The sequence below is a fragment of the Trichoplusia ni genome, chromosome 5 (genome assembly GCF_003590095.1).
Source record: "Trichoplusia ni isolate ovarian cell line Hi5 chromosome 5, tn1, whole genome shotgun sequence".
NCBI classification, from domain to species: domain Eukaryota; kingdom Metazoa; phylum Arthropoda; class Insecta; order Lepidoptera; family Noctuidae; genus Trichoplusia; species Trichoplusia ni.
Window position 1 is genome coordinate 8,339,600 of NC_039482.1, and position 26,101 is coordinate 8,365,700.

The 26,101-nt window shown below is 36.6% G+C and overlaps 2 protein-coding genes across 4 annotated transcripts; one reads left to right on the forward strand and one right to left on the reverse strand.

The window, feature by feature from the left end:
• Positions 1 to 202: 202 nt before the first annotated feature.
• Positions 203 to 1,587, reverse strand: LOC113494351 (26S proteasome regulatory subunit 8). The gene has a single exon (XM_026872660.1). The coding sequence runs from the start codon at positions 1,465 to 1,467 to the stop codon at positions 259 to 261; it is 1,209 nt and encodes a 402-aa protein (XP_026728461.1). The 5' UTR covers positions 1,468 to 1,587; the 3' UTR covers positions 203 to 258.
• Positions 1,588 to 3,107: 1,520 nt separating this feature from the next.
• On the forward strand, positions 3,108 to 24,852 carry LOC113494350 (TLD domain-containing protein 1-like). 3 transcript variants are annotated; one of them, XM_026872658.1, is made up of 10 exons: positions 3,108 to 3,228; positions 6,391 to 6,553; positions 17,569 to 17,701; positions 18,892 to 18,983; positions 19,531 to 19,727; positions 20,154 to 20,281; positions 20,678 to 20,824; positions 21,533 to 21,759; positions 22,258 to 22,443; positions 24,050 to 24,852. In XM_026872658.1, exons 2-10 carry the CDS (start codon positions 6,392 to 6,394, stop codon positions 24,158 to 24,160), a joined length of 1,383 nt encoding a protein of 460 aa, XP_026728459.1. In that variant the 5' UTR covers positions 3,108 to 3,228; position 6,391; the 3' UTR covers positions 24,161 to 24,852. The 3 variants fall into 3 exon arrangements, with proteins under 3 accessions (XP_026728459.1, XP_026728457.1, XP_026728460.1); XM_026872656.1 differs by lacking the exon at positions 3,108 to 3,228 and adding an exon at positions 3,321 to 3,422; XM_026872659.1 differs by lacking the exon at positions 3,108 to 3,228 and adding an exon at positions 3,321 to 3,422 and having other exon boundaries at positions 6,391 to 6,520.
• Positions 24,853 to 26,101: the final 1,249 nt, after the last annotated feature.

Below are 26,101 nucleotides of genomic sequence, written 5' to 3' on the forward strand. Positions count from 1 at the left end.
ATTATGTTTTGTAGTACACAAGTAGTAAGTTTTGAATTACTCAAAATCAATTTGTTACTTGATGTTAAAAAATATATTTATTTATTACTTAATTAAACTATTTCTCTTATTTAACCCTGCTAACAAAATTTTGAAACCCTTGATAAAATAAACAAGTATATTTTGTATTGTTTGGTGAAGTTAGTTTTAATAAAACAAACAGTTACAGAAAAAAGACTTATTAATTTCCTAAAATACAGATACAAATAAAATAAAGTATTACTTCCAGAGCTTTTTGATAGACATGTTCTTTTCCGAGTCCTTCTGCATGACCTTAGCTACAGCCATTTCAAAGTCTTCCTGTGTGACATGGACTCTGCGCTCTCTGAGGGCGTACATACCAGCCTCGGTGCACACTCCCTTGACCTCAGCTCCTGAGGCGCCTGGCATCAACTCTGCAATCTTACGCAGATTGATGCCTCTCGTCAGATTCATCTTCCTTGAATGAATTTTCAAAATGTCCAGACGGGCTTCCTCGTTTGGTGGGGGGAACTCAATCTTCCTGTCAATACGACCAGGTCTGAGCAAGGCAGGGTCGAGGATATCAATCCTGTTGGTAGCCATGATGACTTTGATGTTCTTTGTGGCTTCAAATCCATCCAACTGGTTCAGCAACTCCAACATAGTTCTCTGTACCTCAGAGTCTCCACCACTGCCGGACTCAATACGTGATGAACCAATAGAGTCAATTTCATCCATAAAGATAATAGAAGGAGCATGTTCACGAGCCATTACGAACAGCTCTCGGACCATACGACTTCCCTCACCAATGAATTTCTGCACTAACTCAGAACCAGAGACACGAATGAAGGTGCACTCAGTGTGGTGAGCTACAGCACGGGCCAGGAGGGTCTTTCCAGTACCTGGAGGTCCATACAACAAGACACCTTTGGGCTGAGCAATACCCAGAGCATCAAACAATTCAGGATGCTTCACAGGCAGCTCAATTACCTCTTTAATTTCTTTGATCTGCTTGTCTAAACCTCCCACCATTTCGTAAGTAGAATCAGGCACTTTTTCTACCATCATAAGAGAAACCAGGGGATCCACTTTGTTAGGCAGGATTTTGTGTAATGTGTAGCTCTCGTTACGCAGAGCAACACGGCAGTTTGCGGTCACATCGTTGATATCGACGTTCTTATCCAAGTCCACCACGAATTTACCTTCAGGGTGCACTTTTACTAGAACCTTCTTTTTGTCCATTGGTTTGACGACCTCGCCGACGTAGGAGCCTTGCTCTTGCAGAAGCTGTAGCTCCTCGCGCAGCATACGAACTTTAGCGTTGAGCTCATTTCGTTGTGCTTGTAGACGGCGGAGATTTTGAGACTTCTCGGCAACAATCAACTGTAGTTCTTCGATCTTAGTAATGTAGTACGGCCGGAATCCTTCTCCCTTGCCGGAATCCACCTCCATTTTAGTTAAAGTCATTTTGTTGCTTTGTTCAGCAACATTCAATAACAATATACTTTTTGGGCCAACCAAACTCAACACAATAATTTCAGCAGCCGCACAATATTTTTCCGAGTCACGGTGACGTGTGACGTTCACAAAAAATAAATTCTACCATGATCTTTTTTATCGAGTTTTACTCTAATGTTTGTACAGTTTTTATTTAATACCCCCATCTCGTTTCAAACATACTTGTATATGCGTTGAAATTTAAAAGAATACACAGACATAAACAGTTTGGGCATGTTACTAATTATTAAATTAAACCTGTTCTATATAATTTCTATTTTGCCATGAATTTATTATGCTTGCTACATTGGTAATATGGTGCGGTCAGTATAAATGTTAGCTTTACCTGAACGCAGGATATCTTTAACTCGCACAAATCGAAAGGTTTATATTTTTTTTTAATATTATTTGATTTATCATCGTAACAATTAACCATGAAAAATAGTTTATAATTCAAACATCACTAATATCAATATTCAAAAACTCAAAAAAATGGAAATACGGCAACAAAATATTATGTCAAATAAACAAAAGTCAAAAGATAACGTTTTCGGTTTGTAAGTGACTGTAATAATGTAAATTTATAAAATAAATATTAAGCCCACTTACAAATTTTATTTTTAACATGAACATCCATATCAACAGAAATGAACTTTTTTTTAAATCATGATAATAAACATGTGCCTATTAACTACAATAGTCGTTGTTGTGTGCAGTACATTTATTTTTAAAGCATTATGGTTAGTTCGGATGGGGTCCTTGGCCCATTGGAGCTACATAATTGGAAACGCATTGTATCCGACTGACACAAGAGGAAGCATAATTTTGAGTGCCAGTGTATTTAGTTTTATAGCTGTGGGAACTTTAGTACCTGCATTTATATTCCCCAGATATAAATTTGTTGCCACTGCTTTAAGCATTCCACCCCAGATCCATATGCTACTGATGCTTCACAGACACGTTTCTTCTCGTTTTGAAAATGATACAGTTACGAAGTCTGTTCAAGCTTATACCGCTGTGACCCTAATATCTACACTATGGACGATTATATCATTACTTCGCAACCGATAAAATGTTCCATACATGTTGCAATAGTAGATTATAGCAACCCTACGTCTACTTGTCTTACGGAAGCGATGTAAATTTTTAGATGGAAAAAAATAGGTAACTGATGTTTCAAGACACCTTCAAGTACCTACTGTCAATGAATTGAAATCTGTTTTATCTTGCCATATTTCATTACGAACAAATGTGTACATAATAATTTTCAATTACCAATAAATTTAAAAACCATTTACTTAATGTATGTTATTCTTATTCCTGTTACCAATTAAAGTCGTCCAATATAAGATCAAAGGAAGTAAGAAAAAGTCTCGTGATTAAAGTTTATTTACACAGTCGATTCACGCTAATGGATCGTCGAGATGAATGAATGAAATAGACCAAACGCATTTCTCAGTTAATTATTTTCTAAAACTGTATAACAAGAATCATGGCTATGAATTTTGAACAAGACAGAATGTTCAATCAATAAAGGCTGAGGAGAAATAAACCAATATTTGTATTCTATGGTGGTTTATTCCAGTACTTAAAACCAAAAACGTGATAACAGTCGCTTTGACGCGGCGACGAGCGGTAGTCGTTTCGCGCGGAAAGTCGTGACGCAGTTCAAATACCTTTTCCGAGTGGCGGAAAAGTTAAAAAAATATTTCTTGACATTGACGTTGACAGGTAACCTAATTTATTAATTTTGTCAAAAAATATTGATTTATTATTTCAATAATTTCAGCGGCATGTTATCTTTTTAAGTTAGAATAACAATGTGGAATACTCGAGATTATGTGTTGTAAAAGTTTTAAATATAATAAACAAGTATTATTGTGTGCGGTGTAGAGCAACTGTCGTTATTATTTTTATCGATAAAGGTAATGTTTTTGTTATGTTTACGAGTTAGATTATATTTAAGTTAAATATTTCAGGCATTTACCGAGATGAATTGATTAATTTAAACCATTTTTTATGTATTATTATTCAAAAAAGTCTAAGTAAAGATTTATTTAATTATTTAAAATCTGTCCATTATTTTTATGTAAGGCCGTTCGCAGTTGATACGTGACATTGCATTCCTTGTTTGGTAATCAGGAAAATACATGTCGTATATTCCATTCAGCGCAAGTTTAGAAGGTATTTCTATTTCTTTATCTTCCTGCACTGATTCAAGGTGGGCTTAGACAAGGTTCTTTCTGTTATGCTAATGAAGTGCAAAGAAAACATCACATGATCTCTGTGTCAACTGTTGGTATAGAAAAATGTTCCATTTATCAAAAATAAAAACTTAATTTAGTGTTCTTAGACTAGACTTCAGATAAATGCTCGATCTTATATTATCCTGAAATATTCATCAGTGTATTACGGTAGTTTCCTCTTAGAATTGTTATGTAGGTAGACGGTAGAAAACTTGCAACTTGGAAAATCCAAATTGCAAGAGCATATAGTTTCATATGTATTTGATGTGAATCATGTCAGACAAGTTTTGAATTAAGTACATTTTATATTAATTAACTCTAAAAGAAAAGATATTTTTTATTCATTAGTTAAGGAACTTTGTTGTTGCCTGTTACAGACTTGTATTTTAATTCATTGCTTAGTAGTCAATGGATTTATATTAAATGAAGCTAAAGCTAACACCCACCCTATTTTACTTGTCTTTAGCATAAGAGACTAAGTTTAATAGAATAAAATAGATTAGAAATCCCTTTTACCAAGTAAATATGATTCATGATGTGAGTAAAACAAAAATCTGGGTAAGTAACAAAAATACATACAAAACAATACTGCTGCACCCTGACATGTGAGATTGCGTTCCTATTAATTAAGAATATTCTATATGATCAATCTCTTTACTATATTTAGTATTAACATACTTTAAACAAGACCTCCAAACACACTTTTCAATATTACAAACATAATCCAGTATCCAAGCTAAAAATAGCTCCCGGATCTGAAAACATTTATACCCATCATTATATTAGTAATAAATTATGGCCACCTGAAAGTTTATTCTAATAAATATTTTAGCAGAAACGTTTACAAGCCACTAGTGTTAGTATATGCTAATTTACAACCGCTACAGTTTATTCTTTGTGGACTGGTATTAATTAGTTGATTATATTTCTTTTATATTTACTAAGACTAGTAGTCTCCTTTTATATTGCCAAGTTTTAGTTGCTCATGCAAAGGTGTCAGGGGTTATTCAGAATAATTCAGATCCTAGACCTAGATCATAAACTTTGTTATCGTGAGCATATTGAAGGATCCAGGAGGGAAAGAGATTGCTTAAATCTTTCTTGACTTAATCTAATGAAACAGTCAGGGGAAAGTAACTCAAGAGATCACTTTATAGAATGCTTCTGTTTCGTGTAGAAATACTTAAAGTAATTTTTAGACCACTTTAAACAGGCCCCTTGTCTAGATATAAACAGTAAAACGTTTTGTAATTGTTTTCTGTTCTTAAATCTTCTTCAGCCGCTCTCCTCTCTCCTACTTTGCCGTGCGCGACAGGGTCCGCAATTGTTGCTCTTAAGTTTATTTTGTCATGAACAAATATGTATATACATTGTGGAGTGCAAATAAAGTATTGAGTATCTACCAGCTGCACAATCAAGACACCCCACAATCGATTATATTGAAGCCGCCGCTGCAGCACTGTAGCTATTCTCGTATGTCGTATGTATAAGTCGTTAAGACTAGTATCCTTGTACAAGTAATGGTAACTGATATTCGAGAATTGTTTGTTAATCAAGTACTGCAGAAGAAAAGTAATTTAAATGGTGAAGGTTTTCCCCAAAACGTGGGATATAACAGGTTTTATGCAATATGGCTTATCTTCGTTATGTAAGTGCCTATCGATGTTTAACTAATCTAGGGTAAATCGTCAGATAAATCAAAATGGACTGGATTTTCCCCAATGAGGTTGCTACTGACTTTTGCCACTCATGCTAGCCTGGTAATGTTAGAGCTTTGAAGTCGTTCTTATTATTATTTTTCTTAAATTCATGTCTATTCCAGTTCCAATTTTATAAATGTATTTCTTAAGTGACAAAGACGGCGTCTCATTGATCGACCTTTCACTTACCACAAATTAACAGCAACTTATCAAGTCTTGGACTTACCGTCCTTTTTGCCGCAAATCGGACTATGAGCAGCAATAAGTTTCGTAATGTACAACAAAACCTCGTGATCACCAGACTCATTCAACGATCTATTATCATCACAAAGATGACGAGTTTTACGTAACTTATACAAATTAGGTAAATAAACAAATGACGCGGGTTGTCTTTAGATGTCGTCATGAGGCGACTGAGACTGTGATAGCGGCGTGTGACCGCGTGTTAGATGAATCGTTGAGAGATAAGTGTTTAGTAGGCCTACCACTACCTTCTTCCTTTGAGTAAAATTGTACATAACCATCTTTCTTCCAGAATCGCAAGAGTTTCACGGTACTAAGTTCATTGGACTACCCTCATTTTTTTTAGCATTTGACTGTTTTTGTAAAATTTTATAAGGAAATGGCTTCCAAGAAGTCATACTAGTTACAAACTCGTTTGATACGATTCTATCGCAACGAGGATACTTCGAATTTAGTTAACGAAGTTCCTTCTCAAAAAGTTTCAGGGTTACTTTCAGACGTGGCTGTATCTACCTGTGAATGCCTATAGTCACGTCAACTGCAGCTGTAACGAACGATATCGAAAATATGAAATACTTTAAAAAGATAAAGTAAACCAAGTCTCTATCGTTAATATCATTCCAGAAACATGAAGCTGAACTGGCTCCACTATTTCAATACTTTACCAACATCATAAACTCCTCTAATCACTAATTCCTTTCCAGAATGGGCAACACAAGCAAAAAGCTTGCTGCGAAATGCACACTCCTTACGAAAGACGAACAGAAGTACCTAGCGACCACCTTCAGGTCAGCCAGCAAGAACTCGGACAAAATACGAGAGGAGGATCTCATCGTGAGTGGAAAAGTAGACGCAGTGTTACTAGAAGTGTGTTCATTTTGTTATTTTTTTTTCGGTTTAGTTTTTTATTTGGTTGGTGATACGATTTTGTAAGAACGTTGTAGTTTTATTCGCGGTTATGACGCATATAGGACACAAAACAGACAAGCAAATATACATATAAACGAAAAGAATGAAATAGGAAAAAAATATGCGTCACAAACATGCGAGATGACCCTCGCTCAGCTTATGCCGTTGAGTAAAAAGAGGTCATAGATAGTTCTGTGATCTGCTCCCCTACTACAAGCTCTGAAAGAGGAGTGTAGCTGTTGGTTAATGGGACGCTGCTATGATAATGTATATCGGCATCTCGCTTCAACAATGTCGACAGTCTTTATTTAAAAGCTTATAGTATAGGCACAGATCACTGTCAGAAGACAGACTAAAAAAATAGACACGGTTTAGCATGCATGGTGAATAACGGCGTCTGGCTTCCTTAATGGCAACAGTCTTTCTGTAAAAGTCTATAATATTGGCACAGATCACAAGACAGACCAATAAAATTGTCACGGCTTTGAAGATGGACGGTATGAAAACCAAATTGTCATGTCTGTTATAAAAATAGTTGTGACAATCTTTGAGCTACATTGAATAAGAATAATGAATAAGCGTACACTTCTCGGTATGGGATAAAATACAAAAGCAAACACACCGAGAAAAAAAATGTATATCACAATTGTATTTTTCTTGAAAATAAATATAATTCTGTCTTATTGAATTCACGAAGTATGCCATAAATCGCGATGTGAAAGAAAACTATTTGCATTAAACGCAATGACGCGTTGACTCACGATTTACGATTTGATGCAATCTTATCACCAATCAAACATATTACATACAAGGCCCAGTAAGTTATCATACACATTCCATACATGTAATTTGTATTAGATCCTTGTATGACAATGTACTCATACGAACCTCGATACTATTGAGGGTATACGAATGTTTTCGTGTGTTAGTTTGATTTTACATTAATAGATGGAGTTAGTGGACGATCATGTCATCGTGTTTTGTGTTTTGTGAATTAAATATGTACATACACTATTTACTAACTATCTATTCATCAGTTTTGAGCGTTTTCCCCTTATGCTAAGCTGAGAGTTCAATTTATTTTAACAGGGGAACGAATTATCTAGTCTTAAAATTAAGGCCCTATCATTCGTATTTTCGATTAATAGTCTAAGTGGTTACGCAAAAACAAATTGAAGCATACATATATTTATTTGTAATTTAAGAGCTTAGTTCTCTAAAGTGATGAGGAGGAAGGCCGTGTAGTGTACTCCGAAAAAGACGGAGACAGGACGCGTTTTCTGCATAAGACGCGTCCTTCGGTCTAGAATCGTAGGGTCTTGAAAATTTAAAATACCTCGTATCTGAAGGATCTATTATATCCAAATATAACTTTTAGCGCCTGTGTCACAATCACTGACTTGGTTCCGAGGCAGTTAGTTTCCCCTGGGACACACCGAACTTAAGTGTTTCGGTGGTTTTCGTTGGTTTCATTGTAGATGATTACAGAAGTTGCAATGAGGTAATTACAATATGTGGCGGGCTAGTCCCAAAAAAAATCACTGACAAGTCTCTATCTGGCAGATAAATTGAAAAACTGGTCATTCTGTGTATGATAAAATCTGTCAAATGATTTTTCGGGAACTTATGTTATGATGGCTGACTGGTGAAACAGGCCCTTAGATTTAAGAAAGGTCATATGAGTACATTGACAATCATTTCACGTAAATAACTTGTATGTAGTAACTTATTTTTAAGTTCCAGTTTGTCCCATTTTATTTACATCTTGTGTTAATACATTTTTGTTTTTAGTACAAGCTTTAGTTTTTATGTAGGTGGTGGTTTTATACTATTTTTTTTTAGATTGTTGCATTTGTTACCTGATAGTTTTTTCCGCTAGCTAGTTTTTTACGTACCTTGTCTTTTTTGTGTTTGGTTTTTAAATTATACTCAATTGATTTTTTCCTCGAATCTAAACGGTTGAGTTTAGTTTTTTGACTTGCTTTCCCATAGCGTGACGCATGCTTCTTTTAAAAGCAAAGCTTCAAAGTTTTCAACTGTCATTACGAGTCCTCAAGGATTTGTTATAGGTATTTCAATAAAATAAAGGAAATAAGTTATTTGAACCGGAAAATTAGCATGTTTTCCTATAAGCAATAAAGTTAACTTATGCATAATCTTGTAAAACTGCACAAGGGTTTAACCTGTGCTTACCTAAGCTGAAATTATTCACTTTTTTTGGAATAAACTGATACAAATCTTTCGTCTGCAAAAGAAATAAAACCTCTACTCATCCTAAATGAAATATAATGTGAATGGAATGAAATTTTCTCCTAAACCTTTAATCAATTGCATTTTCTCCGCCAAATGTAGGTGTTATTAGCTTTCCCATCGTTGGTATATTGATCTTACAATCTACGTCTTAACAATTTACCCTGGTTTTATATTTTTCTATTTTATGCCTGTTTTACAGTTTTGTGTGCACTGATTTTCCCACTTTTTGGTAGTTTTGCACGTAAAGCACAGAATGTTCGAAAGTAATGTTCACGTTTATAAAAAGAATTTCGATCGAAATATTGAATCTTTCAAATCTAAATATACGCAATGGATCTTCGCATATTAATTGTATTGCATTTTACACGAAAAGTATTATGCAGCAGAATAGAAATGTCAGCACGAAGCCATTCGTTTTCAGATAACTGCCCTCGGTTGGCCATAGACTAGCATAGATGGAAGGGCAGCATTTGCCCATCAGTGGGACACAATATACTTGTCTAAGTATGTTATAGGGCAAAGTCTTGGTGGTAGGCTCCCTTTTCCCCACGAAGGCTCCAAGTCGGCCCATATTGTGGTTCTTAGGCGAAGGCTTAATAGTAGAGTTTGTTATTTATTTAAAAATGTATAGAAATAAATTATCTAAAAACCTGGTCCTAACATCTATCCATCACAAAAAAAGTACAATATTAAAGAAACTTTTCTATTAATAAGTGCACGTATAATTAACGCTCACTCAGTTTTATTCTCACAAGCAGTTCGATCGGTCAATATTTAAGACGCCATAATCTAATTCGGTTGTGTACCATTAGGCCGTGGAGCACGTTTGGCGACCTGTCAAAACTCTAATTAGTATCAACTATGGTACTGTTTACGCGATCACAAACATTGCTCAATACATTAGCTCTACTGCAAATATTGGTCCCAACGTTATGCTTCATTCCAAATACTGGTTCCAATATTATTTTCTTTTTCAAACATTGGTCCCAATATCACACTTTAAGTCACATTTCTGTGCTAATGTTGGATGTCGACTGGTGTCAGTGACTCTGGCAAAAATTAAATTAAAAAGTTTTGACGAAGCTAAACCAACCAAAGCGTCTGCGATTTAAACTTGGCCTAACTAGTCTAAGTGAACAAGGTTTTGCAACATTTATCAGTTAAATTACTTCTATAAAGTCAACCGTCTTTTTAGTAAAGGCTTGTTTTTTTTTAGAATGCGTAGAAGAGCACTTATTAATTTACTGGGTCCGCTTTTTACGCATTGGTTTGCTGTCTAAAAAACAACAAACATTCCAACGATCTCAACTAAGCAAAAACGAAGGCTCTTTCGTTGTCTTGCCGGTGGGCACTTTCATGACTCCGGTGGTATGGAACCTAATATTAGTGATAAACTTGAACATCTTCAGCACCAGCGGTTATTTTTCTGGTCCTAGTAATTGCTCAAGTGTGTCATCATCATCATAGAAGTGTAGGACAAACTGGCTGGGCAGGCTGAAGATCGAAAATAGGTCTAGTGTTCATGAATTTTCCCTAATCTCTGCAAAAACTGAGAACATATATATTTTGTTACATTTTCGTAAACATCGCAAGCTAAGATTTATTTAGCGTTCACTGTTTATGCTAAATATTATCGATATTTTGTACCCTTTCATGCTCACGGTCACGAGTCTTGTGATGTATACAATTTTGTATATAAAAGAAAACCAAAACAGATGCGTGATGTAGAGTAGAAAATGGAAATTTAAGATGGCTGAAACATGGTCTGCAGAATCGCGAGATGAGGAATTTTGCGGATTTGACTATTATTTTACTTAATCTAACAGACCAAATTAACCTTGTCGCAACAAGGTTAATTTTATCTGTCCATATATGTCATTTTTTTAATAATCCCCTATAGATATTTTTTGCCATTTATGCACACTTAAGACAATTTAAAGTCTTAACTTTTTCTTCTTCTTACTTTCAAAAGTGGCAGTATACCTCGGGGACTTTGAGATTCAATTGTAGGTTCAAGTGGTAGATTGTCGAAGACTTCCTTCAGCCCATACATGACGGTCTTGCCATACTCGAAGAAGCATAAAGTCTGTATGTTTAGTAAACTTCGAACTAAACATACGGGTCGACCTTAGAAGACGGTAGACTTCATAAATCATCACTCCATATCAATAAGGAAGCTGTAACAATTTACACGCAGTTAGGAGCTTGCCAGCCAAGAATAGTGGACCTTTGTAAACAATTGTTCATTAGCCGTTGTATATGGGTATGTGTTTAAAAGCTGGGTGCATGTAAGACTACTAGATGAAAATGCTAGTTATGAGGAGTTTTTAAATATGTATATTTTGTCTTTGTATTTAATTTAACAACGACTAAGACAGCAAGACACTTATGGGTTGTTTTTCTGCGCGTCGTTTTTGCATTTGGCTATAAATTTTTTGGATTTAGCGTATCAGCTTGACCGCATGATAGGCCAAGTCGTATAGCTTACTTCCCTTATTACCACAGAGGGCTTCATCCACGCGTTGGAGAAGGGTTTGTGTGTGTTCCATGTCTAAATGCCGCATTTACAATATCACTGAACCAAGTGATACAAATGTCTATTTATCTGTACATCCTAATTTAAAGATAGTCTGACTTCAGCTAGTATGACAATCCAGGACAAAATCTAGCTGTAAAGGCTTAAAAATATAACTCCATGTCAATAGCTCCTGAAATTGAACTTCCCAACAAACGCCAAACAAATCCAGCATTTATCTTTTCTCCGACTTTTACTTTTTTGTAACGGGAGAAAAATATGGCCGTCAGCCATACCTTACGTCGATATTTTTAGTGGGCTCATTTATAAGGCGTGAACACTCGTGGTCTACTCCAGGCGTTTTATAGTCGGCGTGTACGTAACCAGGCATCTCGCAAAATGATTTACACCTCCATAGACCGACGGCTGAGTGTAAACTTTGTTGGAAATAGAATATTTAGTGCGAAATGGTCGTACGGGATATGGTTTGTTAAACGCTTTGGCAGAGCACACTTTAGGTGGAGTGTAAGTACTCGGAGTTGTCAAAATATAGAGTCAGGTGTTGACACGATTTAATGGATCTATACTTTTTGTGGTTTCTTTTTTTGGGAAGTAACCTAGGTACATTATTAAACTCGTTTAAGTACGGATAATTTAAAGCTTTGTAGAGGATGCTATTTTTTTAAACCTCAGAACTTTTTTTTTTATCCTTGTGCGCAAGGACAAAGACAGCCAGAATCAGGAAAAGCAATCGTGGTTCACATAAGCGCTTTTTCTCCAGACCGGCTTTTCTAGCCAAGTGATATTTCTACAATGTTAGCATCCAGAAAACTCACGCATGAAAATGACTTTCTATTTCGAAGAGTCATAATCTTGACCTGTCATCTCATACACAAGAACTTTATGCAAGTAGTATGAAGCTTTAACACCTCCCGAAAATTCAATGGTACTACAGAAAAGGGGTGATTCTACTCCACATTATTTTGGCCGATTGTTTGTTCGATATTTCCGTCGTGTTTGCAGGCTTTAGTATGACGTCATCGTGCTGTTTGTCTGTACGTTTAATTTATTTGCCTCTGTCTGGGGGCGCGGCCATTGGTTTTGCCAATTTGTGATCCGTATATAGGTTTTATGATGATATTTCGAGGATTGTATAGCCTTAGTTACAGAGGTCGTAAAATATAGATTCTTTGGACTGTTTCAGCTTTCCTAAAATAGTATTAGTACTAGTCTTAAATGTCCCATTGCTGGGAAAAGATCTCTTTACTCTTCTTCCACTTGTTTCTCTCATGAGCTGCGAGTGTCCAGTTCGTTAAGAGAATCCAGGCCAATCCACCATCGCCTTATTTATAAAACAATATTGTTAAAATAGTTTGAATTGCTAATCAATAATCTAAAAATATGACGAGATTCTAAAAAGGCAGAAATGGAAGAGTTTTGAAAACAAACAATCAAAACCATTGGTTTGGTACATCGATGAAGGTAGTTTCATAAAAAGCATACAAGCCATGCGTGTTCTTGCTATTTCAATTCTCGCTGGTATGCTCTGTGACAAGATATGTCTAGCATACCTAAACATAAACACATGATTTTAGACAAACATATGAATCATACACTTCAGATAAGTATAGATGCATACAATATCACACCGCGAATTTCATCCAAAAATAGATAAAAAACCAATTCGCGGTTTATTACGGAGATAAGATCAAGCCAACAGTTTGATAAAAGTAACGCTGTGCGAATTGGCTGATAGTGCAGATACTAGCACTCCTAGACTTGACATCACTTGAATTAAGATGGATTAACGCTTCCCGTCACGTCTTTGTATCTACAGATGATTAGAATTCTAAATATTAATAAAAACTTCAAAATATATATTTTTCTTTAAGAAGTTCAAATATTTTGAACAATATAAAATTATCCAAAAATTTTGGGCTTTTTGACAGAAGATCAGCCCGATGTTAAGTATCGTGGAATAACTTCTTGAATATAGTTTTTTTCGATGTCAATGGGAATATTTAAAGAAAAACAGAGTCTTTTTTGAAGCGCTTTTTCTCTCCAATGTCATTTTGAAATCTAGCAAGCATAGACTATTTTAGTCACTGGACACAGCGTTGATATTATTACCCCTTATTCTTAAACCTTATATATTTTTTTATAATATCCCCTTTTTTGCCCTGGTTTGAAATTAAAAAGACTACAAAGTTCAGTTCAGCAACAAGTACTAAATTTTCTCTAGTTTTAAACTATGTATACACCGTCCCACAGTTTTCTACCCAGTAATTACATAAGCGTCCTACGTTAATCACCGTCGGTAGCTATCAGCAATCAACTAATGTATCCCAGACGTCTATTAGTCTGCTCTTTGTAATTCCTGTTCTTTTAGTTAATTGCCGGCTTGATTTGTTGTGCTATCTAGTGATTGGGCTTTTGTGCGGTGTGTCTATTTTTGACATAGTTTTTTAGGTTATGCATTTTTGAAGATATGAAACTTGCCATCATGTTTCTTGGAGTCGATTATTAAAGATGACTGATGTTTAAAGTAATTACGGAACTCTACGACAGCCTCTTAATATAAATTAATTAAAGCTAGCTTTTGGCTAATTACATTTCTAACAGTTTAATTTACCAATGTATGGAACTTATCAAGTCTAAATCTCGTAGCCTACCCTTAAATAATGTTGTCAATTGTCATCGTTTAATCTTGACCCATACGACCTTGGTCCATACAACTCAGTAAATAAGTAATGTTTGAAACATACAGTACTTCAGTATAAGTTTAAAAAGCTTATAATTCTTAAACGTTTCAACGGTGAATAGTGTTCAGTATCCTACTAATCGCCTAAATTACCTGTTATTCGACTAAAAACCATTTACAAATTAATTCTTCTTGTTAATAAATTTGTCAAGTAGCTGTTTGCACAGAACATAGAAAACTAAGCGGAAGTGATACTCAGGCTACGCTAGTGAGCCGCTATTGAAAACTTTTACTTTTTTTAAATAAAATGATGATGCCATTATTGTAGTTTTCCGAGTCCAAATTTTGTGTTAAAAGGTTTCATAAATATAAAGCGAGTTCTTTTTTTAGTACTGTCTATCTAACAGTTTTCCTTATTTTATCGGGATTGCAGTAGAAAGCGCCCAGGGCATTTTAAGCCGTTGAGAGTCTGTCATAACTTAACGTCTTGCTCTAGACTATGTTTAAGGTATTAACGTGTAAGGTATGCACGTAGCCCTCTTCCTTCGGCATTCAAAAGGCATTTCCATCAATTCTTTTGTTCTACGGATGTTCGTAACACTAATCGTCTAAACAGGGTATCGGATCGATTCGCGACCGCGGCAATAAATCCGCCTGTCCAGACTGATCGCTACCACCCACCTGTGACGTCACGAATGTGTTTATGTTCAACAATGTGAGCCGGAATCTTGTGGTACGGGTAGGGCCATGAGGTTAGCGAGAAATGTGTTAAGATGCTTGTAGTCTTAGGTTATAGAAAGATCATTTATTATTAGGGATAGTAAATCGCTAATCGTGTGCAATTTTCTGAATTAGAAAAAAAAACATTTCGCCCTACATTATGAAGTTATGCTCACAATTAAATGAAAGACGTTTTTAAATGGAATTAAAAAAACATTGAAGTAGGTCTCTTAGTTAATTTTGTTCTACCGTCTTTTATAAAATATTTCGTTATCACATATGAAATAAATATTATGTTACCGAGGTATCAGCAAATTCTTATCTGTTTCCGTATTTGCTTCTAAAGCCGAAAGCTATTTAGGAGACTAAGAAAAATGCCTTAAGTTCTCGTATTTTCACAGTAACCTGTGCTCTTTGTCCCGTATATTTCGTGGCCCCAAACCTAAACAATGGTTTGAAGTACACGTCTTCCATAGAATATGTTGAAGATAACCATGCACCCCGTAAACAGGAGGCAGGAGCAAATATCAAGAAGATAATTTATCAAAATATGTCTGACAGTGATTGGGTTTTTTTAAGAACTACTCTTTGTAATTTATTCCTATTGTCGCGAGGGTTTTCACAAAATGTCAAGTCACATACACAAAGACTTACCACCAGACTTGGTTTCTATGCATGGTTCACGCGCGAATGCTCGTCGCTCATGTGGGTTTGGCGTGGTGACCCATAACACTCTGGTATCCGTCACAGTTATCCTTGAAATTTAGAAAATGTGTTCTGACTGACAACAATCCGTTTTTTTTCCTCGTCAAAATATATTAAAGTATATTTAATACTAAAAGTATGTTTTGGCCTATTTTAAAATTGTTAAATATAATGTTTAGCACATACATATTTCTTTAACCCCTAAACGCTTACAACAAACTTTCAAACCAGGACGGATACCGTTGCGGAAGAGAGATGCCACTATTAGTATAGTGCTTTGTTTCGTTTTTTCAATACTAAGGACATTTACTATGTGTTTTAGTGTTCATAGTAAAGGCGTTTATTACTTTGTTATTAAATTATATCCAAGTTGATAGGCTAATAAAACAAAATAGTTAAAAATGTGAATCTGTGCTTTCGTTTGAGCTGTTTTCTTAGATGTTTAGACTATTTGGTCGTGTGAAACATATCGTTAACCTCGGGAATATTATTAAAGCTACAATTAAGATTTATCCCGGTTTTTCTCACATTTATTAGTCTTTCGATAAACGTTGCATCTAGCCATCTAGGTTCACGGTTACCATGGCAACCGGACGATAGCGTCTACTTTCTATATCTGTCATGAACATACGGATACCTTATCTCTTCAGGTGATTCAATTGGCTATACCTCACAACCAGCCTCTTGTTGCTTCCATAAATAAGAGTTTTATTGGTGGTAGGCCATCAGGAAGACGGGATAAGAATTTTATTTTTCTAGTATTTGGTATGTTGTGTGGTCCCTGACCAAATGAAGTTAGCACCGATAGGTACGTGCACTCCGCAAGCTTGTCGAAAAGTCATTTAAAAAATCCATATTTTGGGTCTAGGATTAATTGTTTATAACTACTCTCCTTATTTAGCATAATTCTAGATTTTTTTCGTGACAATTTTGCAGTCGATTTTTTTTTATCCCGCTCACTATGTCCCGCTGCTGGGCAAAGGCCCAAATCCTTCCACGATTCTCTGTTCTGGGCATACAGTCTAAATAGTAATAGCTTAATTTGAAACTCGAAAAACGTTACATAGTTTCTTAAATCTGCAACGTAGCAAAAATAACTTCAGTTAATTACAGCGTCGACCGAAATCACAGGGAAAACGGTCTTAACTCATAACCTGTGGAATTTCAGGAATTTCGTGTTTATTATAAACTGGGCAACTGAACGGTTTTCACTTAATTTTTCGGTATAGAGCGCTGTGAAAATAAACTTTTGACGTTGAGAGCGTTTTTATTTATATTCCCGCTCTGCCTGTTTTTGTGGTTAGCGCGGAAATATTTGCCGTCAGATTTTGTAGAAGTAATATTTATTTATTGGTGTTACTTTTATACTTTTTGTGTAAACTTCTGCATATAGTGATTTCTGGCCCATTTTTCGCAGTTCTATTTTTATTCGAAACATTGAACAATTGATTCTGACGTCATTTTTATGTGAAAATTGGAAGTTAATTTTATTTTTGCACATACATAGATAAAATGTTGTTCGAGAAAAGCATCAAAACTTTTACCAAATATTGTCTATTCTTTCGGTTAAAAAACTTAAATGAGTGAGCACAGTAAAAATCAATTATAATTTATTCATAACACGAATATGTGTGTGTGGGCTCTTTGAGTTAAACCTAGCCGTTTTTCAAATAAACACCATCTTCGGTATTATGGATGCAGGCCATTTTTTATCTATTGATATGTACTTGAACTTTTCTAAATCATCTTGATACGATGTAAGAAAAGCTCCACGAGTGCTTTGTGACGCAAGGGTTTCTTTCAACCGATATCATAAAGGAGGAGGTTCTCAATTCGCCAGTATTTTTAAAACTTTTGACTGGATAAACCGATTTTGCTGGTTCTATTTTCTTTTTACGAAAAAATAGTTGTCACATAGTCCCCCAAAAACAACATCAAACTTGGGTCAGTAGTTCTTATTTGGAGTAGAGATGCAAAGAAATCTTTCTATATTTTATTTCTAGTCAATAGTCTAAACAACAAACAACTAAAACAATTATCTTCCAAATGTAACGTGTATACATTTGTGTGTGGTTTCAGAGATTCTGGGGTCCCCAAATAGATCCCCGCCTGGCGCAGTACCTTTCGAACTTCCTGTTCGGCTCGGGGGCAGAGAAGGCGCCCTCCTGCGACTTCAACCGATTCGCAGAGTTGTACGTTTATAATGTAAGAGGTAGGTCAGACTAGTTTAGCTCGTAGATACAAGTAGTGCTTTAGAATAGTCATTTTATACGAGAATTTTGATCGGCCCTTTGATCCTGGTCAGAACGTGTTAACCTAGATTGGGCAGATACGTTGATCGCAAATAAGAATGATGACATTGTTTTTGTACTCAAATTGGAAAGGTATTTTTATTTTTGTCCCACAAACATGAGTGAATTCGTTACGTCACTTTGATAGTTCACACTCCTAAACAATACAAATCTCTGCAATATTTTTATTGTTCGGCGAACTGATATTGAAAAATTGAAATACGTCTCATACGGAATAAAAAGATATTTATACCGACCCTTATACCGAGTCATCGTCCCTATCTTATTTTATATACAAAAAAAATGGTCCACCCATTTAATTTTGAAGAGGTAACAAATATACAAATAAAAGCTATCGCTTTATTAAAATCAGTGTAATGTGCCTTTTTAATCTCAGGACATACTAACAATACACTCCTTAAAATATAGACTTTGCAATGCATGCGAAAATTTTAGTTAGTGAATACCCAAAAACAATTAAATTATTTTTTGTAATATATTTGTTTATACAGTGGTCAATGATAGAACAGACTAAAGTCAAAGTGTTTTTCTAAAACAAGCGACTTCCGCAGTAGAGAAATTTAATCCTTTTGTCGCGGTGTCACCAACATAAACGAGACATCCAGACTCGACACAAGCATTTGTGAATTACTTAAATGCTTGTGTTATGCGGAGATCGAACCCATCGCAATGTGATCGTATCATTAGAAGTGAGACACAGAATAGGTTACGTGAAAAATAATGTTCTTTTTAGAACTTTTTAATGTAACTTTTAGTTTATAAACCTCATAGTGCTTAATAGTTGTAGTTGTAGCGTTTGCCATAGGCCAAATAATCCTTTAGGCCTTCCTACACAAGCGCTGTAATTAAGAAGCCCCTAGACAATGGATTTTATTGCGTAATATAACGGTCACAATATATGTGCAATGAAAAATGAACTCGGAAAACGTGTTCATTAATCTCCGATAACAATTTTAGTCTTAATATTTAGAACGAACCTCTTTAGTTTTATAGTTAATACCGTTAAGATGACAATTATTCAATGATGCAACGGTTTTCTCACTCGTATTTTTCGGGATGGTTGTAATTTAAAGTGTATTTTTTTGATTAGGTACAACAGACGAGAGGATGATGGTGACATATAACAGTCTCGGCAAGGACTACAACGACTCCGTGGAGCTCCCTTACCAGTTACTAAGAGAGGTGAGAAACTTATCTACCCAAACATTCATCAAAACATCCTTCGTACTGTAAGGTATTTAATTTAATCTTTATGCCGCTTGGGGGACACAGACAAGAAAGCTACGTACCAAAAGAAGTCTCAGTCATTTGGTGTCAGGATGACGTCACTTGGTCCTTAATGCGATTAGGTTCCAGGATTCTATCTTAGAAGTTTTAGTACAAAATATAAAATTTATTAGTCGGAACTTAGGAAAGGGTCGGCTTGAAAAGATCCCATTTTCTTCGCGTGTCATTGCCTAAGATTGTCTCGATAGGATCAGATGTTCGTATACAGTGGAAGGCCAATCCAGGAGGAACACTGCATTTGTTTACGTGTCACAAAATCGTTTCATTGTCTGTACTTGAAAAGTGTGATAAAGCCTGAGTTTTTCGTGGTTCAGTTAGGAAATGTCCACTCAACGTTAGCTAAAACTGAAATTATCATATAAAAATGATACCTATTACCCTTTTTGCAACAAAATCTATTTAAAAACTTCAAATACTTAACTAGTAACCTATCTGTTCTCAGTACTGCGAAAGCATAGCTTCGACATTCATCAAAGTACTGAAGTCGTCTTCGTCGAAGCGTGCTCAAGTGTGGATTACGAAGGGTTTCCGCGGGCGCGCGTCGCACGTGCAGGCGCTCGGCGAGGCGGTCGCTGCTAGTGTTAACGGTGACGCCGATGTGGCTATCAACCAGTGCACTGCCACACAACTGTCTAAATGGTAAGTGATGAAAGTATGAAGTGTTGTTGAAGGGATAGCCGAGTGGTGTTGTTCATCACGCTAAGTCTACTGTGCGCGATATGTCGCAGGTTCGATCCCCTTGTAAGACAATCCTTTGTGTGAATAATGAATGTTTGTTCTGAGTTTGGTTGTTTCTGAGCATATGACTAGGATTTTTATGAAAATCCACGTGGTTAGCAATATTTTTAGAGGTTGAAATTTCGTAAAAACGAATCAAATGAGTTGAGCTCCGTATCGGTCGAAACTGAAAAGTAAAAGTCATCAGGTTGATTTAATTAGCAAAATGGTATAATTTGATTGTGGTTTTAAATGTGTAATTAGACAAGTTTTATTAAAAAAAAATGATTGTAGACCTATTTTTAAACCCCCCCCCCACATCCACTAACTCCACGTGGTACATTCCAGGCTCCAGTTCAACACGCTCCTGCTGCAGATGACGGAGGTGGTGTTCGTGAACCTGTACGGTATCGAGAGCAAGCCGGACGAGGGCCCGGCGCCCGTCGCCATGCCGTCGCTGCTGCCGATGCCTGACGGTATGATCATAAATAGTACAAGTATAAAGATAAAAAAATATAGTCTTGGCTTTTTTCCTTATAATTGCTGGTTAAAAGTCTATAATAACCTATCCAGCAGTGAGACCTAAAGCAGGCTATATAAAAAAAAAAACCTATCCCGCGCCGTTTCTAAATGAACCGAAATATTAAGAATGAAATGATTTTTTAAGACCGCTGGAATCGACATTTGCCATTTGACTAACCTGAAAAGAAATGTCGAAACAAACTAATAGATCGCAGTCTCAAAGTCCAGACTTTAATATTACAATCCAGAACATAGAATCGTTTAAGAGCTTGGGGTAGGCCTTTTTCCAGTAGGATACAGCAGAAAAGTCGGGCTAGATGAAATAATATACAATTATTTTCTTGTGTCAGGTCTGGACGCGATGCCGGACTACCCGGCCTTCATCGACCTGTCGCACATCGTGTGGCTCAACTCTCACCTGCCGCAGCAGCACCAGCACAAGTGGCGCTTCCTCTTCTCCTCGCACATCCACGGCGAGTCCTTCTCCACTATGGTCGGTCAGTACTGGTAGATCTGTTTATATTTTATAGATGACGTAAGGTTGCATGGATAAACGTGACGCGGGTTTGATCCCCGCGTAGGACAGGCATTTGTGTAATCTACAAATGCTTGTTCTGAGTCTGGGTGACAAGGATTAAATTCCTCAATGTGAGAGTCGTTGTTTTTTTAAGATAAAAAAAGAATTTACGGGATTTACGTGGTTCATGTGTGACCTTTTCTCAAACTCAAAATTAGAAACCATTTATGTAAGTAAGTATACACAATGGTCAGTACCTAAATTTGACCACCCTTTTCCGCTTCCTGATTGCGCGTAGCCGGAGCAACAGACTAGCAAGCTGTGTTGGAATCGACTTTTAGTCACATCGCGCGTATACTTAATAACGCATTCTTAAAGGAATCGTATTAGAACTCCGGCATAATCCAAACGGAACGACAAACAGACAAAAAAAGTGAGTGTATAAAAACGTGAGAAAAATGAATTGCTTTTCATTAGTCTCCGTAAAACTCGACAACGGCTGAACCGATTGGACTTATTTTTGTCCTGAAATATTCGTGGAAGTCCAGGTTTAAACGGTGATAAAATATGGGAATATTGCAAACATTGACTGTCAGGTGGTACGTAGTTCGCCAAGACAGCTAGTTTGACATAAAAACTTTTTTAATCTTGATTGATTTTTGATTCCATTCCAATTCGTGTCCTCCAGGCCGTATCCTAGACCAGGGCGCCTCTCTGATCATCATCGAGGACAACTCGGGCTACATCTTCGGGGGCTACGCGCCCGCCTCCTGGTCCCTGGGCCCCAACTTCACGGGCACCGACGACTCGTTCCTGTTCACAGTAGCCCCCAAGATGCGCGTCTACCCGGCAACGACCTACAACAATCATTATCAGTATATCAATCACCACGCTAAGACGTTGCCGAATGGATTGGTGAGTATACAAAAAATGTTAAAATACTAGCCAAAATGATCTCACGGGTACATGAAATCGGGATATAAACTATCCTATGTGGTAATCCTATTTAAAAATTATTTGTGTATGAAGATTTTTCTAAATCCGTTCAGTGGTTTTTGAGTGAAAGGGGAACAAACATACATAGCAACCTTCACGTTTATAATATTATTAGGATATTCTATTTTATATCCCTATTAAGATTTTGTATTAATTTGTGTGATCCTTAATTATTACAATGAAAACTTCAATCATAAATGAAAAAAACAAGATAAATTGAAGTGTGGTCATATGTACATATAACCGCGTCGTGGGCGGCCTAAGAAATTGGGACGATCTAAGCGCTTGCCGCGTAGGCTGGTTACATGCGCCTCAGAATATAGAATCATAGAGGGATTTGGGGGAAACCTTTGCCCAGCCTTGTGTCACAGTGGGCTACATAAAAAAATACTACCTTTATATTTTTTCAAACCGCAGCTAATGGGCGGTCAGTTCAACTTCGGCGGTATATTCGTGAACGCGGACCCGTTCGGCGAGGGCACGTGCGCGGAGTCCTGTACCACGTACAAGGGCTACAAGAGGCTCAGCAAGGAGCCCACATACAGGATCCGGAGCCTCGAGGTCTGGGGCGTCGGGGACAAGCCACTTATACACAAGGATTCGGTAAGTTACCTTTTGGTGTGTCAGTGACGCGTGGTACAAGACTAGTCAATGACGCGAGCTGCAACGCTGGTCAATGACGCGAGCTACAACACTGTCACTGACGCGAGCTGCAACACTTGTCAATGACGCGACCTACAACATTGGTCAATCACGCGAGCTGTAACACGAGTCTAGATACGAGTCATACGAGTGATAAGACATAACAAGTAACCAATGTGAGTACGTTAGATTCCTATCTGCGTATTTTTAGCCATCTTTAATCAATAATCCTTAAAAATATTCCTTATCCACTCATGACTCTTATAATAACCGTCAACAATTATTTTAACATCCCTGCAGTAATTTTAACATAATCTCAGCAAATAACGAACTGACATGAAACTTGTCGCAATAAAGGAAGACTGACGTCATACCTACGTAAAATCAGCATTAACGAGAAAAAAATAAACATTTCATAAACCCCTACCTACATATAAAATCAACTTTAGCAGAATTGCAAAGACTCGCATGTGTTTGCAGACATTCGTTTATTCTTCCCCACTTTCAGCCCCCTCCGATAACTTTTGAACGCCTTAACGCACATAATTCACCTTAAATACAAAACAATCCATCAATCCGTTTGGTAGCCATGATGCCACAGACAGACAGACACGTCAAAATTATAACACCCCTCTTTTTGCGTCGTGGCTTAAAAAAAACATGTTGCTTTAAGAATGTTCTATCAATTTCCGTCATCACAATGCCGGTATATTCTGTTAGCAATTTGCACATCCACAAAGTGTGATTTACACTTCCTTGCCATCTACCCTACCTAATCCTACCTTCTCCTACCTCATAGATGACGTCAGTCACTAGTAGAAGCAGCAGCGTACTGGACACGCACAAGGAAGAGAGGCAGTTCCTAGAGATATTAGGGAGGAAGACCGACCAGAGCATGGGATTCAGACCCGAACCGCCGGATTAATGAGTTTCGGATACGCCAAATGTAGCAATGACGGTCGGATTCGGTTCTGTGTGTAAGAATTGTCGCGTCCAGTTGTCAAATATACTCACTGATTGTCAGATGTTGTGAACATTTGGTTATAGAAGTTCATCCATATGTCAAATTTACATTGATTGTCAGAGATTGTGAACATTTGGACAAAGAAGTTCATCCAGATGTCAAGTACACTGATTGTCAGATGTTGTGAACATTTGGATAAAGAAGTTTATTGATAAACGTCGGAGATGTATGTAGTTTTGAAATGGTTATGAGTACATGTAATATGTGTAGAGTAATTTATTTGTATGTAAGATTATGTAGGTAGGTTAGGTTAGGTAGGTATGTAAGTTGTACCAGTTAGTAGACGAGAGAATTAGTTGGTTATGAAAATCTCCATTTAGTTCACTAGTTCTTGGGTACATTTATCTACCTAAGATTATTAAGTAACAGGTATTTTAAATAGTTATTGTAGAAAATGTAGTACAGACGTAATTAGGGTATATTAAATTTTCATTCACCCTTACCTATTCCTGAACTATCCTTCATTTAGTTATAAATCCAACATATCATTATATGTCCTGCATTTTATTATACACCCTACATTCTGCTATACGTTGTTTCCAGGACGAGCGTGATCTGAGCGTCCTGGACACGAACCCCGAAGCCAAAGCCATCCTGGACATGGCCGGGCGCACGCGACACAGCGAGGGCATCCGCGAACCGCCGCCGTTATAATGCTAACACCCTGTATATAAATACTTTAATTTATTACATTATGTACAGGGTGTTATCGAAATGCGTGGAGTTTTGGTAAGTTATTTAATGTTTTGGTCTGGTTTTAAATATTTTTTCTGCTCTGAGAAACAACTATTATTTGCTTTACACCTATACTCTCAATTATGTGGGTCAACTTTACTGCAGCGCTTGCGGCTGAGCTTTTAGATCCAAACTCGGCCTAGCCAGTCACATCAGGGCTCACGCTAGGAAGTGCCAAGGTAGGTCGCCGTTATCGAAAACGATAACGAGGACTATAATTGAATAACTTAAGAAGAAAAATCTTAATAAATATGGTTACCGCTGGAGCTAAAGGGCTTTCAGAAATATACTATGACTTATTAAATGAAATTGTTCACTTTCATACGCAGAAACTATATTTAGAATCACTATGCATTTCCTTCACACCCTGTATGTAGTCTACTTTAACCTATATTTACAAATTATGTATTCGTAAACACTACGAACAAAAACAACCTGTATTTATTAAGTAATGAATACACTCTGTATATCTAATACTAGCTTTTATTATACTTTTACTGTATTTTACAAATTAATTGTATTATTATACTAAATAATAAATATATCCTGTATGTTTCACAGGTACTGTACAAAATAAACCTTAAGTCTATGACGGACGGTTGATAATCGAATGATTACATTCCTTCTTACTTTATTTCCATTCTCTTAACCCAAGCAAAGTTATTAAGGTTGGGTTATGTTGGCTAAAACTCCAAGATCCCGTCGTTGAGTTTGCTGGAGTCAACTGATCTCTGTTTTTAATATTGATTCGGTATCATATATTTTTTTGCAAATGATTCCTGCAGTAAGGATTTCAGTCCTTGTATCGCGGTAGGTTTCACAAACATACAAATCACGTGCACACAGACACCCAGACTCGGGAAAACGCATTCGTGGATCAAATAAATGCTTGTCCTACTCGGGGATCGAACCCGCGACACGACGTGCACAGTGGGATTGGCGTGGTGACCTCAACCACCCTGCTATCCGTGCAGTCAAAATAATAATACAATAATTGTACTACCGAAATCAGTGTTATTAGGGTCGTTAACTGTTGATCGAGGGTTCCAACTTGTGCCTCATAAGCCGGATAAGTGCCAGTGTCGTGTCTTGGAGTACAAATAAGGTCTATATTCGCTTGAAACAGAAAACAAATTCTCCATTATCTTCCCAGTTGAGATGAAATTCCACTTGTGTTTGTATGATTCTCGACATTGATCTTAGCTGGTCTGTTTCCTATCTTGTCTGTTAGTCCTACCATAATTTAACAATATACCGTCTGAAATTTCCTTCTTCAGATCTACTTTCTATCTCACCGGTTTACCTAAATACCAAATTTTACGTCTTACCTCTAAATCCAACTCTATGCTCGTATGATTTTGATGTCATATAGAAATACGTGTCTTAAGCTTCATTAATATATTGGACAAAAATATTCCTGTTCAAAAAATTGCGTCCAAAGAGTGCAATTGTACAGTATCTGCCGCACAATTTTATACTTTATAACGTATGTTTAAGGACTATATTGTCTTATGATCTTCATGTATCGATGTTTACAACTAGCTTTTGTCTGTCTTGGTTTGCTTGCTTTATTGTGGTGTTACGACTCGTTATTAGGTTAAGTCCGATAATGACAGTTTTGTAAATTTCTAATTTTTAAAAACAATATCAACTCACAAACCTCATCCTAATGGAAAAAGGCCTCTTTCTCCGTAGAGAGGCATTAGACATTAATCGCTGCTCTTAATTAATATTCAGCGGAAGGTGTCAGACTATTACTGACTAAAACCCATCCATGTAAGGAACATGCCTTTGCCTTTCGTGTACTGGGGCCACGGTAACCAGTTGTTTCAGACAATCTTGCTGAAAATCCATAACCTT